This window comes from Malaclemys terrapin, chromosome 1 (genome assembly GCF_027887155.1).
Source record: "Malaclemys terrapin pileata isolate rMalTer1 chromosome 1, rMalTer1.hap1, whole genome shotgun sequence".
Lineage (NCBI taxonomy): Eukaryota > Metazoa > Chordata > Testudines > Emydidae > Malaclemys > Malaclemys terrapin.
The window spans coordinates 99,770,105-99,791,054 of NC_071505.1; the positions used below are offsets into that span (position 1 = coordinate 99,770,105).

The 20,950-nt window shown below is 46.6% G+C and overlaps 1 protein-coding gene across 2 annotated transcripts; it reads left to right on the forward strand.

The window, feature by feature from the left end:
- Positions 1–2,340: 2,340 nt before the first annotated feature.
- LOC128830445 (C-type lectin domain family 2 member B-like) lies at positions 2,341–19,062 on the forward strand. 2 transcript variants are annotated; one of them, XM_054016275.1, is made up of 6 exons: positions 2,341–2,680; positions 4,929–5,003; positions 12,076–12,236; positions 14,421–14,524; positions 14,820–14,972; positions 16,821–19,062. In XM_054016275.1, exons 1-5 carry the CDS (start codon positions 2,344–2,346, stop codon positions 14,935–14,937), a joined length of 795 nt encoding a protein of 264 aa, XP_053872250.1. In that variant the 5' UTR covers positions 2,341–2,343; the 3' UTR covers positions 14,938–14,972; positions 16,821–19,062. The 2 variants fall into 2 exon arrangements, with proteins under 2 accessions (XP_053872250.1, XP_053872251.1); XM_054016276.1 differs by lacking the exons at positions 14,421–14,524; positions 16,821–19,062 and having other exon boundaries at positions 14,820–14,920.
- The last annotated feature ends 1,888 nt before the right edge of the window (positions 19,063–20,950 follow it).

Below are 20,950 nucleotides of genomic sequence, written 5' to 3' on the forward strand. Positions count from 1 at the left end.
GTAGGTTACATCAAAGAGGAGCTGCAGTGACTAGACCAGGGGTTGGCAACCGACGGCATGCATGCCAAAGGCAGCACGCGAGCTGATTTTTAGTGGCACTCTGCTGCCAGCCAGAGTCCCGGCCGCCAGCCCCGCTCAGTCCACTGCCTGGATGAACGGAACCCTCGGCCAGCTGCGGGCTGAGCAGGGCCAGCAGCTGGGACTCCAGCTGGCAGGAGCCGACAGACAGAGCCCCAGACCGGCAGCAGGCTGAGCCACTCAGCCCGCTGATGGTCTGGGGTCCTGGCCGCTGGCCCCACTCAGCCTGCTGACAGTCTGGGGTTCCGGCTGCCAGCCCCTTGCCAGTCGGGGTCCCGGCCACTGGCCCAGCTCAGCCCACTGCCAGCCTGGGATACCAGGTGCCAGCTCTGCTCGCCTCGCTGCACTATTATTTACTTTACATACAATAATAGTTTAGTTATATAATATAGACCTATAGAGAGAGAACTTCTAAAAATGTTAAAATGTATTACTGGGACATGAAACCTTAAATTACAGTGAATAAATGAAGACTTGGCACCCCACTTCTGAAAGGTTGCTGACCCCTGGACTAGGCATTCTGATGCCTGTGCCTTTAAGAACCCTGCCCTGGGAAGCTGATGTTGAGAGGTACTGTCTGAGGGAGGTGAAATAAAAAAGCCCCTCTGCTCCCCCTACCCTATTTTTTGCCAAACACTGGTGTCTCAGTCCACTGGGGTAACTGTTACCCCTTCTTCCCCTGCCTGTGCTGGGGTTTTACCCTCTGGCAATGCCTCACACCTGGACTTAACTCCATCTCCCTCCCTGATTTTGCCTTCAGCCCCTATCCTAACCCTGCTTCCAGCTACTTAACCCCCCCAACCAGTCAATTTTCACCCCCTGCTCAGACCCTCCTCTGATTTGCTAGGGTTACCGTATCTCATAAATAATAAGAGGACCCTCCACAGGCCCTGGCCCCGCCCATTTCCCCACCCCCTAGCCCCGCCCCAACTCCGCCCCTTCCCTGCCCTAACTCCGCCCCCTCCTCCCTCCCACTCCCAGCCAGGGGGAAAGGGCTGCCCCAGCACTACCGGCTTCAGGGTTTGCCGGGCAGCCCCCAGACCCTGCGCCCCCAGCCAGCGCTTCCCCAGCGCAGCTGGAGCCTGGGAGGGGAAGCGCCCAGCCGGGGCGCAGGGGCTGGAGGCTGCCCAGCAAACCGTGAAGCCGGTAGCGCTTGGGCTTTGGGCAGCCCCTATGCCTCCGGACCCTGCGCCCTCAGCCGGGCATTTCCCCTCCCGGGCTCCGGCGGCGCAGGGGCTGCCCGAAGCCGGTAGCGCTCGGGCAGCCTGGCTCTTAAACAGAGCCGAAGAATCGGGGAGGAGCAGAACCGCCGCGGCTGGAGGCTCTGCTCCTCTTTGGCTCTGTTTAAGAGCCGGGCTGCCCGAGAGCTACCGGCTTCGGGCAGCCCCCGTGCCTCCAGACCCTGCGCCCCCAGCCGGGCACATCCCCACCCGGGCTCCGGCGGCGCAGGGTCCGAAGGCAAGGGGGCTGCCCGAAGCCGGTAGCGCTCGGGCAGCCCGGCTCTTAAACAGAGCCGAAGAGTCGGGGAGGAGCAGAGCCGCCATTTTCCCGGACATGTTCGGCTTTTTAGCAATTCCCCCCGGACGGGGGTTTGACTGCCGAAAAGCCGGACATGTCCGGGAAAAAGAGTACGTATGGTAACCCTAGATTTGCTCCCTTTGCCCCTTTTTAACCCCTGTAAAAAGCAGTCAGCAGAATCTTATAGCTAATAAGGGCAGGGTGAAGGGCAGCGGCTTCAGCAGATGTTTCTGAGCATGCTCAGTTTGTGTGACCATGCCAAAAAAAAAAACCCTCTGCTTCCCACATCTTATTATTATTATTATTATTATTTTATTATTATTGCAAACACTGGTGTCTCACTCCACCGGGGTAACTGTTACCCCCTCTGCTCCTACTTGTGGCAGGGTTTTACCCTCTGGCAATGCCTCACTCCTGGGCTTAACGCCATCTCCCTCCACCCCACCCCACCCCGATTTTGCCTTCAGCCCCTATCCTAACCCTGCTTCCAGCTACTTGACCTCCCTGACCAGTCAATTTTCTCCCCCTGCTCAGACCCTGGCCACCCCCACCCCTCTGATTTGCCCCCTTTTTAACCCCTGTAAAAAGCAGTCAGCAGAATCTTAAGGCTAATCAGTGCAAGTGAAGGGCAGCGGCTTCAGGAGGTGTCACTGAGCATGCGTACAGGAAGCACTTTCTACAAGGGTCAGGAGGCGGTGCGCGCGGAATTTAACTTGTGTTGCCTTCTGTGAGCGGAGGGCCTTGCAGATGGCGGCGGAGCTGCGGACGCCTGAGCAAGGACCGAAGCCCTGGGAAAGATCGGTCCTGGACTCGGGTTACGGCTCCAGCATCCACCAGCGTTCGCAGCGCCCGCTGGACTCGCCTGAGGCGGGCGAGGTTGTGGTGGAAAAGTTCTCGCTCTCCGGAGCCGAGTGCGAGTCGGGCCCCAATAGCCCCGAAGCGGCCGCCTCGGACTCGGGCCGCAGTGGACACGTAGTTACGTCCGGCTGCAGCCTCCTGGCGAAGGATGAGGAGCCTGGAGTGCGGGTGGCTTCACCGGAACAGCGTAGCGCGGCTGGTGCCTGTCCGCCGGTGACACGTTGCGGTGAGTAGGGGGAAGGCAGCAGCTCCTTGGGGGTGACTTTCCAGCCGCCCCCCCATCCTGGTGCTGGCGGGTCTGTGGGTGGGTGTCCCGCGTGGGGAGGGCACGGGGATTCGTACAGGGTCCCCCTCGAGGACCGTCCCAGCTTAAATGGCTGGGAGTTCAATAGCTTTAAAAAACCTAGTTCTAGGAGGAGCTGCCCCTTGAAATGCCTTTAAATCTTTTCTACTTCAAACAAGGGTTTTTTCTGCTCCTGTCCTGGCTTGGAGCCTACTGCACTATGGGTACAGCTACACAGCAACACCCCCCAGCATCTACTCTTAGAGCTCCAGTCAACTGACTCAGGCTTGCTCAGCTCACACTGTGGGGCTAAAAATAGCAGTATCGATATTGGGCTAGATTCCTGGCTCCCAGACCCTCCCCACTTGCTGGGTTTCAGCCTGAGCCCAAATGTCTACATTGCTATTTTTAGCCCCACAGGACAAGCTGCAGTTAGTTGACCCAGGCTCTTAGACTTGCTGCCATGGGTCTTTTTTTTTTTTTTTTTTTGCTGTGTAGATGTACCCATGCAGACCTTCTGACTCAGGTCCATGACTTGACCTGTATCCACACTGTAAAATGACAGGGCCTGAACCCAAGTCATAGTGGGACTTGGGCTAAGACCCACCCCCTGGATGGGTCCTAGGACTCAGGTCCTGAGTGCTTGCTGAGGTGAGTCAGACAGGTGTGTGTGTAGATGGTAGGGAGGTTTGGGTTCAAACCTGAGTTTGTGCCCTGGTTTACAGTGGAGTGTGTGTGTGTATGTATGTATGTGTGTGTGTATATGTATATATATGTCTCATCAGCAAGGGAGAAACAGACTGTCAAAGGAGATATGTACAAAGTTATGGCAAATGCACAAAAAATCTGAAAAAATAGGGGGTTTTCTTCTAATCTCTGAATTCTAGTAGTTCTAATAGTAGACAAAATAATTCAGAGATGTATGAAACTCCAGTCCTGTAAATTGTTCCATGCAAGCATGGAACTTGGACAACTAGTAACTAATAGCTGAATCTACTTTTGAACTTTTTAAATGACTAGATTTCAACTAATGGTGTTTCTTTTTAAACAACAAAAAGACTGGTTTAGTGCTTCAATCTGGGAATTTATCCTTACAAGGCCGATGTTCTGTTCCTGGCTCTGCCACTGATCGAGGCCTTGTCTATACTGCAAATGCTTTGCCAATATAACTGTTCTGGTATAGACTGGCAGAGCCTGCTAGTGTAGATGCAGGATATGCCAATAGAAGATTTTTTGCCACTACCATAGTGGCACCTCCATGCATGATGTTAGCTCTCTTCTGTCAGCACAGCTGGGTCTGTGATGCGGGTTTTGCTGGCATACTTGTGTCTGCTGGGGAGGAGGATTCACATCCCTGACCTCATAGCTAGGCTGACAAAACCTAGTAGTGTAGGCCTGGCCTCACGATAGTGATCCTGGGAAAGTGCCTACGGGTATGTCAAGGGTATGTCTACACTGCAATCAGGAGATGTGATTGCAGCACTTCTTTCTCAAGCTAGCTTTGCTATAGTATGGCAGCTCAAAGCCAAGCAGTCTCTGATCTGGATGAGTGATGTAGAAGAAGTTTCTTATAGAGGGAGCAGCTTGTTCCCATTCTGCACATTGCAGCATGATATCCTCTACCAAGCAGATGGTTGGTAATATTGTGAAGATTGGTCTTCTGCTGATGTGTTGTGGCGAGGCACCTCCCATATATTTAAATCGCCATATCTCTGTTTACCCATATTTGCTTCACATGGATGTTGTAGGCCTTAAAGAGATGGTGTCTACCTGAAACTTAATCAGTTTCAAAAAAAGACTTTAAAAGTAGTTTCTGGTCCCACACTTAATCTTGAGTCCCCATGATAGTGTCTCTAACTTTACAGTTACAGTTTTCTGTTTTTAAAATGTTTTCTCTTGCTCTCTGAAAGTAACACAGGCACTGACTGACAATGAAGAGTGCTATCCCATGAATAAAATACATTGAAAAATAGAAGTAACTAAATTCTTCTTTAATTTTTCACTTATAATCATCATTGGGATTACTTGTCACAATGTTCAAACAACAATGCCACTGTTTAAAGTAGATGTAGTCATTTTAACTCCTTAAGTGCTTTGAGAACTTCCAATGGAACGTAATGTAGAAAGGCAAGGCAATCATAAGCATTATATTCAGTATAATAAGACTGGGTGCTAACTCTTCTGATTTCAGGTCAGTGCTCCAACATCGTCTGGAAAGTAATAACTGGTGTACTGGCTGTGGTTATTTTGGTGTTGCTTCTGACAGGTAAGGGCTTTAGAATAAGAGGAGAACATATCCTTGGACATTTTCATCTTCTGGCTTGTTTATAGAACTGTGGGAGTGAAACTAATGCAAATGCAGAAGGCTTAGATTCTCCCTTGCATCCTTGGTCAAAACTCCTGATGATACATTAAGTAATATATAGCACTTGCATGACACTTCATGGTTATCGGACGCACTTTTAAAATCTGAACACCTATCTCATGTTAAGTATTGGTATTTCCATTTTATTCAAGCTTTCCAACCTTATGTTTGTTCTACCCCATACTCAATTCACTAAAGTATGTTGATTTTTTTGAGATCTCTAAATTCTTACTGTAGCAGTTCCCTGTTAATTTGTATTGTGTGCTCACTCTCAGGAGAGTTCAAATTTGGCATTTTCTTTTCTTTTGTATACTTCTTTCTAAACAGCGACAGAATTCAAATTGGTTTATCAGTTCATGATCCAAAATATTTAAAGTATTCTAGATCCAACTTGAATTACTATATTTTCTTTCTCTGAAATTCCCCTCATTAGTTTAATTGGATTCAGTAGTCGTTTTGTCCCCTCTAACTGTTTTATAGTGTTCTGTGTGCAGCTAACCAGAAAGGATTGAAAACTACAAAGTTACAAGGTCTGGTAACTGATATAAAATCCTGAATCACTCACAGAAGTCACAGAATATCAGGATGGAAGGGACCTCAGGAGGTCATCTAGTCCAACCCCCTGCTCAAAGCAGGACCAATCCCCAACGGCCCCCTCAAGGATTGAACTCACAACCCTGGGTTTAATAGCTCAAACCACTAAGCTATCCCTCCCCCCCCAAAATGCCTAGAAAACAATGATAGTCTAAGAAACCAATCAAGTCACAGTTCTGCGGTCTGATAGCTTAGAAAACCAGCAAGGCTAGAGAGTTCTGCTATGTATTTTTAGGGTCGTGCCCATTATTAGCAAATGCATAAGTGGTACAATAAAGATGGAAAAAGGTTCAAAATATAAAGGAGAGAGATAAAACAGAAATGTATTAATAAAAAAAAGTCAAAAGGGCTAGGTAGACATGACACATTTTAGCCATTTGATAGCTTCAGGGTCATCAGTATGGAGTATGAAAAGTCCTCCTGATAGACCAGCAGAAGATGAACAGCCATTCAGTAGATGTATGGCGTCTCCATGTGCACCTCAGCTTCACAGATGGCTGTTCCTGAGTCCCCAGATGTGATCGTTTCCTGCACTTCACCCTGCATCTGAACTGGTTGAGCTTGCCTCAGAGATAGCATGGCAGCTCAAAGCCAGGCAGTTTCTGATCTGGATGTGTGATGTGGAAGGAGTTTCTTACAAAGGGAGCAACTTAGGCCTTGGCTACACTTGCAGATGTACAGCGCTGTGAGTTAAACCTGACTTCGTACAGCTGAGTAGGGATAGCGCTGCAGTCTGTCCACACTGACAGCTGCCCAGCACACTGTCGTGGCCACATTTGCAGCATTTGCTGCGCCATTGGGAGCGGTGCATTATGGGCAGCTATCCCACAGAGCACCTCTTCCCATTCTGGCGCTGTGGGTTGTGGGAAGGGGGCGTGGGTGCAGGGCATTCTGGATCCTGTCCCAATGTCCCGTGATGCATCGCTTCGCATCCCAGAAATCCCTTTGTTTCTGTCCACCTTTGGCGCCATCTTTCAACGGTTTCTGTGCAGCGCAATCTGTCTGCGGGAAATGGAGCCCGAACTGCTGAAGCGTATGCTGACTTATCTCGCCAGCACGTCACGTTTGGCTGTCAAACTATTCCTTAAGCTCTAAAGTGACAATGAGAGTGAGGAGTCCAATGATGCTATCAAGCCGTGTAACGTGTACGACACAAAATTGCTTGTGGCATTCACGGACATGCTCAGCACCGTGGAACGCCGCTTTTGGGCTTGGGGAAACAAGCACCGAGTGGTGGGATCACATCGTCATGGAAGTCTGGGATGAGGAGCAGTGGCTGCAGAACTTTCGGATGAGAAAAGCCACTTTCATGGGACTGTGTGAGGAGCTCACCCCCACCCTGCGGCGCAAGGACACGAGATTGAGAGCTGCCCTGCCAGTGGAGAAGCGGGTGACTATTGCAGTCTGGAAGCTGGCAACTCCAGACAGCTACCGGTCGGTCACAAACCAGTTTGGAGTGGGAAAGTCGACCGTTGGAATCGTGTTGATGCAAGTTTGCAGGGCCATTAATCGCATCCTACTTAGAAGAACCGTGACTCTGGGTAACGTGCAGGACATAGTGGATGGCTTTGCACAAATGGGGTTCCCTAACTGTGGAGGGGTGATAGATGGGACACACATTCCTATTCTGGCACCACCCCACCTAGGATCCGAGTATGTTAATTGGAAGGTGTATTTCTCTATGGTTCTCCAGGCGCTTGTGGATCACCGTGGGAGTTTCATTGACATTAACACAGGCTGGCCCGGAAAGGTGCATGACGCACGCATCTTTCGGAACACTTGGCTATTCAGGAAGATGCAGGCCGGGACTTTTTTCCCAGACCAGAAGATCATGGTAGGGGAAGTTGAAATGCCCATTGTGATCCTTGGAGACCCCGCTTACCTGTTAATGCCGTGGCTCATGAAACCCTACACAGGGAGCCTGGACAGCAGCAAGGAACGGTTCAACTACAGGCTGAGCCGGTGCCGAATGACTGTGGAGTGTATCTTTCGCCATTTAAAGGCCCGCTGGCGATCTCTGGGAAGCTGGACTTGGCCGAAAACAGTATCCCCGCGGTTATATCCGAATGCTGTGCCCTCCATAATATTTGTGAAGGGAAGGGTGAAAGCTTCACTCAGCCATGGACCTCTGAGTTTCAACATCTGGAGGCTGAATTTGCACAGCCAGAGAGCAGGGCTATTACAGGGGCCCAGCCCGGGGCTGCAAGGATTAGGGATGCCTTGAGGGAGCAATTTGAGGCTGAAAACCAGCAGTGATATCTGGTGCCCTGCAGGGGAGTGAAGTGCAGTAGTTCCAATCTTTAGGAATCAGTGTTTGCTAAGCAGACTTGCAGTGCCTGTTCATTTCCTGGGCTAAGGAGTCTTTTACTTTATGCAATAATAAAGAATGTTTTCAAAGCCAAAAAATCCATGTATTGAAAAGAAACAAAGGGGTGGAGTGGGGAACAGTACAATCACAGATTCGCCTATGTCCTGTTTGGTGTGCTGTGCAGTGAGTGCTGCACTTCAGGATAGCTATACTGCATGGTGATGGGGGCTAAGTGCAGAGGGTAAGGGTCGTGGTTTTCAGGGCTGGGTGGTAAAGATACTGGTGTTGGAGGCAGCTGGTGGCGTGAAGAACACGGAAGTTGGGGAAAATGGGTTGGAGGTGATAGTGGGGCACAATGGAAAGAGTTTTGGGACAAGGGCTGTAGGCTGGGGGGGGCGGCATTTGCGTTACTGCTCCTTCTGCATGGCTACGAGCTCCTGGATAGCGTCTGTTTGGCGCTCCAGGATGCTTATGAGCCTATCAGTGCTTTGCTGCCAGTGCTCCATGCTTTGCTGCTGGTGCGCTGCGTTTTCCTGGCGGATCCTGCTTTTTCTTTCCCTCCAGTTCTGTGCTTTCTCATTCTCTTTAATATGTTGCCGCATCACTTCTTGCAGCATGTCGTCTTTGCTTTTTTGCGGTCTCTTCCTGAGTCTTTGCAGTCTCTGAGCAGGTGATAAGAGGGACGGCTGAGGTCTCAAGTTTGATGCAGCTGTATAGGCAAAATGCAACATTTAACAGAGGCAGCATTGTTTATATCAGACAGAGTAATGATTTCCTCCGCACTTAAGGAGTAGAAAACACACAGGGTCTACACAATTGCATAATTTTCCCGTCTGAAACAGAGCACACGCATCCCACGGGAGCCTCAAAATGGTGAGTAAGGGGGACTGATTGTTTCAGGGCTGCACTGTCCTCTGGGTTTCTGTGCCTTGGGGAGAGCCAACAGCTTCAGGGGGCACCTACACTGAACAGTTAACCCCAAGTATTGCATCCAGCTCTTTGTAGAATCGGCAGGTCGTGGGGGGAGCACCCGAGCGGCCATTTGCGTCGCGGGCTTTGCGGTAGGCACTCCGCAGCTCCTTCACTTTAATCCTGCACTGCAAAGCATCCCGGTCATGGCCCCTTTCCATCATGTCCTTTGATACCTTCCCGAAGGTATTGTAATTCCTATGACTGGAGCGCAGCTGGGACTGTATAGCTTCCTCCCCCCCAAACACTGATGAGGTCCAGCAACTCGCCATTGCTCCATGCTGGGGCTGCTTGGCGCATAGAGACATGTTCACCTGGAAAGATTCGCTGATAGCACGCCACGCCATGCTGGGCTGAGCAAACAGGAAGGGGATTTTTAAAATTCCCAGGGAATGTAAAGGGTGGGTCACATGGTTGGCCACCTGAGGCCAGGGCAGTAGAGTTTGAACTGATGACCAGAGTGGCTAGAACAGGCATTGTGGGATACTGCCGAATACTTCTGGAGGCCAGTCACAGCGCATTGGGCAGCCACACTGGCGCCGCAGCGGCAGCGCAATACATGCTATTCCTCTCGGGGGATGTGGAGTACATGCAGCGCTGCAGCCACGGAGACACAGCGCTGCAAATGCCTTGCCAGTGTGGACGGGGAGTGAGCTACAGCGCTGGGGGTGGCATTACAGCGCTGTAACTCGCAAGTGTAGCCAAGGCCTTATTCCCATTCTGCTCACCACAGTGTGATAGCATCTGCTGGGGAGATGGTTGATAAAGTAGTACAGATTAGTGTTCTGCTGATGAGTTGTGACAAGGTGCCTCCCACATATCTTTGAAAAGTGGCAGTTGTGGTGTCAAAGAGGGGTTTTGCTGCAATATAATGCCTGAATTAGGTGATGGAATATTTGAAAGGACGGGCAGCCACTCTGTACTGGTTGGTCTCATAGCCCTTTTTTGGTTCTCATTGTCTGATTCAATTGCACATTAACTAGCGTTGTGCAGGGAGAGCTTAACCACACCGAAGCACAATATTCTCCAGCTGAGTAGCAGTACTGTACTATATAAACAGCATATGTTAATGGAAAGCCGGAAACAAATGTTGTATGCCATCACTGTAGATACAAGCCTTTAAATCACACGATTCATTAATATAATCCCTTTTCTTCCTAGTTCTCAATTCTGAACTGATTTTAGTAGCTGCTATGTCAAATTATCAGAGCTGGTAACCAAAGCATTATGCTACATGAAAGCAACTGGGAATTGCAGTGGAGGTATGTGGGTATGACTATGGCCTTGGCTACACTGGCAATTCACAGCGCTGCAACTTGCTGCCCTCAGGGGTGTGAAAAAACACCCCCCCGAGCGCAGCGAGTACAGCGCTGTACAGCGCCAGTGTAATCCGAGCCTGCAGCGCTGCACGGTCCCTCGCAGCCCTGCAAGCTATTCCCCTCGGAGAGGTGGAGTACATACAGCGCTGTGAGAGCTCTCTTGCAGCACTGGTGGCGCGACTACACTCGCGCTTCACAGCGCTGCCGCGGCAGTACTGTGAAGTCCCGTGTGTAGCCAAGGCCTGAGATCGGAATTTGGTCCCTGTCTCTTGCTTCATTTTTTTTCAGTGTATTCGCTTTTCTGTCCCATCTGATGCTTTCTTTTGTAACACTTTGTTTCTTTTCTTTCCTTTCATTAGCTACTTTTTTTCTCTCTCACGTTACTCTTTACTCTCCACTGTGCTTCTTCATTTTTTCCCCCCTTCTAGCTTTAGAGGTAAACTGCAAAATTAAAATAAGGGGTATGGGCACTTTATTCCCTGCTGCATTATGATTTATAGAGAAGGACTGAGATTATTTTTAAATAAAGGGGTTTGTTCTGCTTGTTTTTTTTTTTTTTTTTTTTTGTTGGTTTGTTTTTTTAAATTAAAACTTCAGATCTTACCTTCTCGGGAAAACACTGAACTCTAGGCATAAGATACGTTGCCAGAGGAATAACTTAAAAAAAAAAAAAAATTTCTAGGTTTTTATATGTCATAAGAAACTAAAGACCACTTCCCCACCCTTTTCTTTGCATGTCACCTTTAACCAGTTTTTCCTGTCCTCTTTCCCTCCATTCCTGTCCCTTCTTCCTCACTCCATGCTCCCTCCTCCTCCTCCTCTACTGCAAATGTTGTGTTCAGAGGAAAACCAAAAGCTGCTTTCCTTCTCCTTTAGTCTGTGAGGACACAAGTCAAGACTTAGCTGCAGTTCCAGGTTGTCAAATGCAGCATTTTGTTCTTTCTGCATCCTGTGTGCAGCACAGAGGGAATGACTGTCACTTAACTGCCAGCAGAGAGCAGCACTGCTACTAGCTTCAGAAGGAGAAGAGGGAGCACTATGCCACTGACTTGCTGTCTTCTCACCTTAGGGAAAATGACTTGCCCTTCTGTCTCAATTTCCCTATCTACAAAATAGAGATAATATTCGCCCACCTGCCTAGGGTTGTGAAGATTAATTAATATATGCACAGTGCTTTGAACATATAAAGCACTATTTATTAAAAAAAAAAAAAAAAAAAGCTAAGTATTCTGAAAAATTAGGCACTCTTATTCTGGAATAAGAACATCCACACATGGAGTTAATCAGGAATAGCTATTTTGGAATAACTCCCTGTGAAGACAATGTCCTATCTGGATTTTTGAAGCTATCACAAACTAGTGCTTTACAGCCTATAGAGAGAGGAATCCCTTCTCCCACCAGGGAAATGCAGCTATCGTATGTGGCAGCTGTTTAACAATACACAGCAACATTGCAGAAAATTTGGGACAGAAAGTGGGTCTATCTTTTTATGGTTTTCATAGCATACCTTATCACTGGGGTAGCAGAGCCCCTAGTGAAGAACATTGTGTCCTTTTGAAATTGCAAGACAAAGGTAGGTTGGTTGCAGTAGGTACCTATTCCAATTTAGTTTGTCCAGAACAACTGGCACTCTAAAACTTCAGCTGGAATTTCAATGATACTCAGACTAAGGTTTAGTGATATTCAGCTGTTCTGCTCTATCTCAGCAACCTGTAATATGATGGCTAAGGAGAATATAACATGTCTTAGAATGTGACTATGTTGTTTGCCTTATGTCTCCCAGGAACTCTCTCTCCAAAGGTCAGGCAGTGTCCGGAAGACTGGATAGGTTTTGGAGGGAACTGTTATTACTTTTCCACTGATACAAAGAGCTGGGATGACAGTAAGGAGTACTGCGCCTCACATGGCGCAACACTTCCTGTGATAAAAGAGAAACTGCAACTGGTGAGAATGTGAAACTATTTTACCTGTTTTAACAAACATCCCATTACTGACTTATCTTCTGTACCCAATGAAGTCTGTTCTGGAGGTTTCCTATATTGATTATTTATACAGCAATATAAATGTCTGTGGGAGAATTATAGACAAGACAATGGTAAACTAATGGTAAAATATTACATTATCATCCTCTAGAGATAGAGGGGGTGGGGAATGTTTCAGAAAGTCAGTGTGTGGCACGTCAGAGAGAGGATTAATAGGTAATTGGGATGGACCATTTATCTTCAGTCACTAGTAAAATAATGGAACAAATATTCAGAGGAGAAAATATGTTAAGCTGGGGCCCTATTCTTCCACTGCAGGATATGAATAATTCCACTTGAAATCAAGGACTTATGGGACAATTGGGGCTCAGAGTGGAGCCAATAGTAATAGAATGAACATAAAAAAGAAAGTGGAGATTGAATATTTGGGTATGGGGTATAATAGGATATGAAATAGTTTTCCCCAAGGGAAATGATGGCAACCCCATTGCTTGGAAACCTCAAAACTAGAGTTGACAAAACACTAGAAAATGAACTATAGGGAATAGTCCTTCACTGGACCTTTGGAGATGCAGTAAATGACCTAATAGTGTTTACGGGATCAGTCAACCAAGAAAATCTTTGTTATTTAAAGGGTGAGTGCCTGCTGAAAATCTGTTCTTAGCCACTGGGCTTTTCCATGTATTTATCTCCTTCCCATGCATTGGTGATAAAATGACAATCAAAGTTTATTGTGCAGACAAGAGATAAGTATGGGCAATGGGATGCAAATTTAGGAATAATGGCAGTTGAATAGGGTAAGTAAGAGGAATTTGTGGAGATGTGCAGGAAAGAATGGTAGTGAGAGACCTGAAGCTGGGGCTTTCCGAGGACTTTTAGAATAAACTGGTGACTATGTGGAAACAATCTCATTAGCCTCTCTGTTGATAGAAATGACATGTCTTTTTGTGAATTAGGGTGGAAGTTAGTTCCATACTGTGCAAGTCTTCCCCTTCAAAATAGATCTTTTTAATTCCATCTGTAGAGACCATGCCGGCCTTCAAAGACTGCATTTATCCCTAGTTGAGCTGACACGTTTTTATCTACAAGCCCTATAAAATACTGAAAAGAGTAAGGAGGAAGCAAATGGATTTCAATAGAAATCTCCTTTGGATTTAAGATTAGGAACAGAAAGAAGTTAATCCGCTGTCTTTTTTTAATAAGTAGACTACTTCGTTTGAAATACCACTTCTTCAAGTCATAATGCCAATAATCAATACATAATGAATAAGTCTGTGAGTCTTTCATGGAGGTCACAGATTCCGTGAATTTCCAGGACCTCCGGGACTTCCACAGTGGCCGATGTGGCTGATCCCAGAGCCGCTGGTCCCAGGGACTGCCTGAGCAGCGGCCCCAGGGCCTCAGAGTAGTGGGTGGCTGGTGGCAGTCAGCCCCTGCCGCTGGAGCAGGGACCAGCCATTGGCCCCCAGGACCCCCAGAGCAGCTACGGTTTAGTTATGGGTATTTGTAGTAAAAGTCACGGACAGGTCACAGGCTGCGAATTTTTGTTTATTGCCCGTGACCTGTCTATGACTTTTTTACTAAAAATACCCTTGACTAAACCTTAGTCTTACTCATGAACCTAGAGTAGGATTTGTGAGGGAGTGTCATTCCCCCAGGGATCCATAGCAGTGAGGTTGGGGGGAAATATTCCATGTTGACAGTGGCTTCTTGGATGATTGAATAGCATCCAGTGAGTTTTTTTGCTGCCATAGTTGACACGCTTTCCCCCCCCCTCCCCCCGCCCGATCCCCAGTAAAAATAGTAAGTTTATTAGCAGCTTACACAGGGAAATGCAGAGACTTAACTTGGTATTGGTTGACTCCTGCTTTGTAAATGTTCATGCACGTCTTTTTGTCAACTGCCTGGAATCTAGTTTTCTTAAGTATATTCATGTATTGAGGCCTGGGGTCCCTTTTTCCCCAAAGGAATAATTGTTTTGATGGTAATGAGTAAGGTTTTTTTTTTGTTTGTTTTGTTTTTTTTTAATTCAAATCAACAGTGAAAGCTTCTATTCCTGTCCTGTGTAGAGCAAATTGCATAAGAGGGAAGGTTCAGTTTAGGATGGGCCACGAAGAAAAATATTTTCTGCTATTCTCAATTACAGGAGAACATCAAACGCTTGAGACAGAACCATTACTACTGGATTGGGCTAAGAAAGGAAGCAGCAGGATGGCAGTGGGACGATGGATCTCTATTTACTAATGATGTGTATGTTTTTCAGCTGTAACTAGAAACGTGGTGGGGGGTATTGGCATATGTCTGAAATCAGAAAGAAAATGAGTTGCTGTCAAAGCAGAGTTGAGAGAAGTTGTATGTGATTATTTTTAATTCACCAAGACATTTAACTTCTGCAACAGCAAAAAATAGGTTGTTTGCTGATTCCTTCTGTCTTTAGTTGCATAAATCTGGAGCTGTAGAAATTATTGGTGATCCTGGCTTTTCACAAACATTTATCTTCAGAATGGAAGTGATTCATTTCCATTTATTTTTTTCTTCTCCCTAGCATCCAATTGGAAAATGAAGACGCAAAGCTGAAGTGTTCCTTCCTAAACAGTGACAAAATTGTTACTGTAGATTGCACATCTTCAAGACGCTGGATCTGTGTCAAAGAGTCCAAATGAGTCGTCTTCATCTCCAGTGAAGTTAGTAGTGCAAGGTACAAACATAATCTGATTTTTTTCCAGTGGAGTTTATTACAACTTGCTATAAATTCTAACAGGAGTTTTTAGAGAAATGTAGTAGATGGAGCTCTCCTGAATTATAAGATCTAAAGTGCTGTGATTGGAGGCCTGTTGCAAGGTGCATCGGGGTATGCCTATGGCTGATGTGCCATGACAAGCAAAATCCGGCTCCTGTGGACATCTGCGCTTATTTATTTGTGTGTGTGTGTGTGTGTGTATGTATATATATATATATATGTGTGTGTGTATATATATATATATATATATATATATATATACATACACACACACATACGTATGTGTTATGATAATGTTCAAAGTCAAGATCTGGATTATGCTAGATGCTGTATAAACTCATAAGAAGACATTGTCCTGAAGAGTCAGCACCCAAAATTGTGTTAATATGTTATAGGTCATTGAGGGCTAGTATGAATGACGTACGCGTGACATAAATGCGTGTGTTACAAGTTAGCAGCTGAAGCAAGAACTTTAAGGTCAAGAACTATTAGAACTCTTTGTGCAAAAACAATCTTATGCTCTGAGAAAATTACGGAAAATCATCAGAAAAGGAAATAACACCAGCTGGACTGATATAAAATTGTATAAGAATTGGAGGAAATGGCATGCCTTGGATCATGGCGGCCCACCCAGGATTGTCTCTTTGCAGTTGTGTGGGTAGAAGGCCTAATAAACAAAGGCAAAGACCTGATGATGTGACGGAATGGACTATGAACGGATGCCTATTTTTTCTGCAAATCGGAGTCGTTTATTGATCCAGTCTACTGTGTGGATATGGATATGATTTTTGCAGGCTCCCCACATCCTATGAGCTTATCCTGATGGAAGGATCTTCGACTGGCGATCGGGAGCATTCTGACCTTTGGACTCTGGTATAGAACATTTGGGGTGTGAATGTGGAGTGAGAGAGGTTTGTTTTGTAATCACTGAAGAGCATTTAGAGTATTCTATACCAACACTGTGTCCGGTATCTGCTTGCCCCACATCTTGTAGGGAGACCTCTATTGTGGGTCTAATGCTTAGGCAATTTACAGACACACAAAAAGAGATTACATTGTTTAAAAAAACAAACCCCAGGGGGAAGAGAGAGTCTCAGCATTTTGTTAACAGAAAAAAGTCTGTCTGGATTTTTTTCTTAATTTCTAACACTGACAAGGGATTAAGGGGAAAATAACTTTGTATTGTGAACAGCATTTTATGTAAATTAATTTTCACTCTTTTCCCAGCAATTTGTGTGGATTTTTCCGACAGCAACAGGGAGAAGAACTTTTTACTTTTTTTTTTTTTTTTTTAATTGACTAGATTTCAAGTTCCTATTACCCACTTCAATTCAGTACATTTCAGAGGTTTGGTTGTTTTTTTTTTTTTTTTTAAATGTACTTGAATCTACAGCAGGATTCCCAATTTACCACAGACACAAGAGTCTTGCTGCAGAATTCAGCTCCCACTTGCTGGGCCTTCCTTAAGTTATAATTGGTTTTCTGGAGCATTTCATGTTAAGTGCTATATCATGGCTGTTTTAAGGCAGTGGTTCTAAACTTCTATACAATTATCCTATATGAAAACAGAAACAATTTTCAAGATCCTCTTCCCATCTAGCCATAAAGAAGGGGAAGGTGGTTGCAACCCCCTGAAACTTGTTTGTGACCTGACAAAGGTTACAGCTCCCAGGTTGAAAACCCATTATCTCCGGTATCTGCCATTATCAATCTGTGTAGCCAGGGGTGAGTTCCAGTGCCATAGCAAGATATCTTGAATCTATTGTTATAATTTTTACTAATTGTTTGTTCTTTGTTCAACGTTAGATTTCTGGGTTATTTGCCAGACACACTTCGGAAGCCATGATCATGCTCCTCTGACAAGCTGGAAAATCAGTCTTAAATCTGAAAAGCCTACAACTCTAATTTGCCTAAAATCCCAAATTGCACATTAAGGCCACCTGAAAATAGATGTAGTAAGGTGTTGAGGACCTCATATTCCACTGAAGGTACCTGGCAGTATTAGACACTTCTAAACAGTTGGATACTTGAAGTTTGTATATTGTAGTGTACATGATCTAGTTTAAAAAAAGTTACAAGTTTTTCAATGTATTAATTATTTTTAATTCAGAATATGAAGCGTCTTTCAGAACAGGGATCGACAAATGGAATTATTTTAATCAAAGATTATCAGTCAGATTAATACAGGAAAAGACACATTTTACCACCTCCTATACTACACGATAGATAAGCCTAAAGGGAGTTCTAATCTGGTCATAATTAATAACATCTGTGACAACTGACAGCTCTTAATGAGTTAAACATCTTTTATTGGGTCCTTAATTTCAGTCATTACAAAAAACATTTGCTATAACAAGTACCTCTTATTAATCACAGAACGTAATTAGAGTGTAGGCATCCCTTATCAGTCACCCAGTCTTATTTGTAACATACTTTTGTAGACACTTATTAGTTTGAGGGGTCTTTTCCTTAGACATTTAGATTCCCACAAGCTTGGAGACACCAGCAATAATGAGATACAGCCCAATACTCAATCACTGGAAATTCCTGAACACAAGTCATTCACAGGCTAAGCACCAATAGTCTTTGCTAAATCCCAGAGTATCTTTGAATTCTAATATAAAAGATTCTGGGGGAATAGTTAATATGGAAATGAATTAATATACAAGAAAAAGAGGACTAAAAAGATTAATATTTACCAACAAGTAGTTGTATATAAAACTCAGCTATACAATGTCTTTGTATATATATTTTTTGTCTGTCTATGTCTTGTGTCTCTTGCTCTCTGTATATGTTTTATCATAACTGAGAAATTAACACAAATATCTTCTGCAATTTTTCTGATCCTATTCATGCTTTCTTGGAGGGCATGTGTGACGCTCTGTACCTCGGGGGAACACCCTAAACCCCCGTGTTCATCTTTATAAAATGATTGTGCAGTATCCAATGCAAAGTTTGTCATGTTGGGTATCTTCAGAAGGCTCATGATGCACTGAGCATGGTTGTTATAGTAATTGTTGCAGTAATGTTACATGAAATTATAACCTACATGTAGTTATGAGGCTGAAAATGTATTTCATGTGTACTACCAATGTATGGTTCTTCCATTCGGCCTGCCAGCAGCCCTGCGAATGTTTACAAAGTGCATGGCGGCCATAGCAGGTTCAGGTTTACCCTTATTTCATGACTAGTTGGTCAGGGGCCGGACAGGGCTCAAGAGGAGTCCAGCCAGGGGTGAAAATAACTTAAAGGACTCACCAGTACACTGGAGTCCTGAGCAGGGGACGGGGCCTCAAACGGAAGAGGCGGGCCCTTTAAATCGAGTTTTCTGGCTGCGATAGTGGGGGCTGGGAGCCCCAGGCCCTTTAAATCACTACCAGAGCGGTAGCGGCTGGGAACCCTGGGGCTCTGGCGGTGATTTAAAGGGCCCTGGGCTCTGCTGGGGTAGTGGCAGCCTGGGCCCTTTAAATTGTCACCAGAGCCTTGCTGCCAGAGCCCCGGAGTAGTGGCAGTGGCTGGGAGCCCTAGGGCTCTGACAGCGATTTAAAGGGCCAGGAACTCCTCTACGGTAGCAGTGGCTGGGAGCCCCGAGCCCTTTAAATCACCGCCAGAGCCCCAGGGCTCCCAGCTGCCACCGCTACCCCGGGGCTCCAGCAGCAGGGCTCTGGCCACTGCCAGGAGCCCCAAGCCTTTTAAATAGCTGGCCTGGGGAAGCTGCCCCCTGCCGGTACGGTTGGTGGTATACTTGCTCTTGCTGGTACATGTCACAGAGGAAGAGCACGGCTTGTACCCTGCCGGTCAGTGCAGTGCTTTCTACCCCCAAGGATACCTGAAAAAAACTGGAACAAAGGACAGTAATTACAGGGAGTGTGATTGATTGCTGGACCCAGACTAGAAGGAGGCTGGTCTGTAAAAGGAAGCTTACTGGAATTCCTCTAAGGATGAGGTTTTATCTGGATTCAGTTTTCTTAGACATAGACTTGCGTATTTTATTTTATTTTACTTGGTAATTCACTTTGTTCTGTCTGCTATTACTTGGAACCACTTAAATCCTACTTTCTGTATTTAATAAAATCACTTTTTACTTAATACATACTCTGGGTTAATTAATAATACCTGGGGGGAAAAACAGCTGTGCATATCTCTCTATCGGTGTTGTAAACTCATAAATTGTTCACCCTTTATCCTATATAAGCTTTATACAGGGTAAAACGGATTTATTTAGTGTTTAGACCCCACTGGGAGTTGGGCATCTGAGTGTTAAAGACAGGAACACTTCTGTAAGCTGCTTTCAATTAAGTCTGCAGCTTTGGGGTGCACAGACCTAGGCCCTGGCCAATGGGAGCTGTGGGGACAGCACTGTACTGTACTACCTTGGGGCTCAAGGCTTCAGCTGCAGGGTGGCAGGGGGGTGGTCAGGGCTCCAGACTTCTGACCCTCGGGAGCACCAGGGCTTTAGAGGGGGGGAGTGCTGGGGCTTGGGGTTTCAGCCCCACAGCTCTGTTCCTGACTTTAGCCCCGCGGGGGGCACCAGGGCTTGGGGCTTTAGCTACGGGGGGAGTGACAGTTTCAGCCCCAGCACTCCCCCTGTAGCTAAAGCCCAGAGCCCTGGTCTCCCCCCTGCCCCCTGAAGTAGGGAGTGGACCATGGGAAGCCCTGAGCCCTAGCAATCCCCACAAGGCTGAAACTGGGAGTGGAGCTGCGGTGCTAGCGCTCCCTTCACATCTAAAGTGCTGAGCTCCGGTGCTCCCACAGGGCAGAAGCCCTGAGCCCGGGTGCCCAAGAGTCAGAAGCCCCAACTCTGTTCCCGCCCCCCCCCACTGCCTGGAGCCCTGACCCCCTTCTCTCCCCCTGCAGCCTCCCAACCCCCCCAATGTGGCTGAAGACCATAACCTCTTCTTCAAAGTTACGGAACATTTCAGAGTTACGGACAACCTCCATTCCCGAGGTATCTGTAACTCCGAGGTTCTCACTGTATTAACTTTTTACCCACTTTTAACTTTTAGGCACCCCTAGAACGTCGGCGCCCCTAGGCACATGTCTCCTGTGCCTAAATGGAAATCCGTCTGTCTAGCCTGGCTAAGGGCTTGATCCTCTACAAAGTGCTGAGCACTCTGACCCCAATCCAGCAAGTCACTTAAGTATATGGTTAATTTTAAGCGCTGGAGTAGTGCCATGCCCTAAGTGACCAGGTCCTGATCCTGTGGACAAGCACTTGCTTAAAGTTAAGCATCCAACTAGGGTTGCCAGGCGTCCGGTTTTCGACCAAAACGCCCTTTTGAAAAGGGACATTCGTGGCCCTGGTCAGCACTGCTGACTGGGCCACTAAAGGTCCAGTCAGCGGCACAGTGGGGCTAAGGCAGGATCCCTGCCTGCCCTGGCTCCGTGGCTCCCAGAAGCAACCAGCATATCTCTCCAGCTCTTAGGCACAGGGGCAGACAGAAAAGTTCTGTGCACCGCCCTCGCCCACAGGCGCTATCCCCGCAGCTCCCATTGGCCGTGGTTCCCAGACCAAGGCAAGCGCAAGGGTGTTCGGTTTTCTGTAATCAGAACGTTGGCAGCCCTACACCCAACTAACACCACAGGCCTAGGCACCTTCTTCAAATTAAAAAAGTGCCTGTTTGCAGGATTTGAGAGATGTGAACAGTAAAGAAGGGGGGGGGGGGTATTTAGGGTGGGACCAGAAGGCTCCCATTCTGAATCTTTCTCCGCACATGTCACCGAGGAAGAGCACGGCTTGTACCCTGCCGGTCAGTGCAGTGCTCTGCTTCAGGACTCACTCTCTGCTTGGCTCCAACAGGAGCACAGAACAAGCTTGTTGGCTTCACAGCAGCAATGAAAACACCCACCAAACAAGTGCAGGGCAGATCTGCCTGTGGCTGAGCCCACATGTCACACAGGCTAACTTGGTTCTACCGGTATAGATGCTACTGCAC

Excerpts from the sequence above, each read along its gene's own strand:
- LOC128830445 (XM_054016275.1), top strand. The coding sequence starts at position 2,344 with ATGGCGGCGGAGCTGCGGACGCCTGAGCAAGGACCGAAGCCCTGGGAA. Across the intron at positions 5,004-12,075 it reads TTTGGTGTTGCTTCTGACAG|GAACTCTCTCTCCAAAGGTC; the intron begins GTAAGGGCTTTA and ends TATGTCTCCCAG. Across the intron at positions 12,237-14,420 it reads TAAAAGAGAAACTGCAACTG|GAGAACATCAAACGCTTGAG; the intron begins GTGAGAATGTGA and ends TCTCAATTACAG.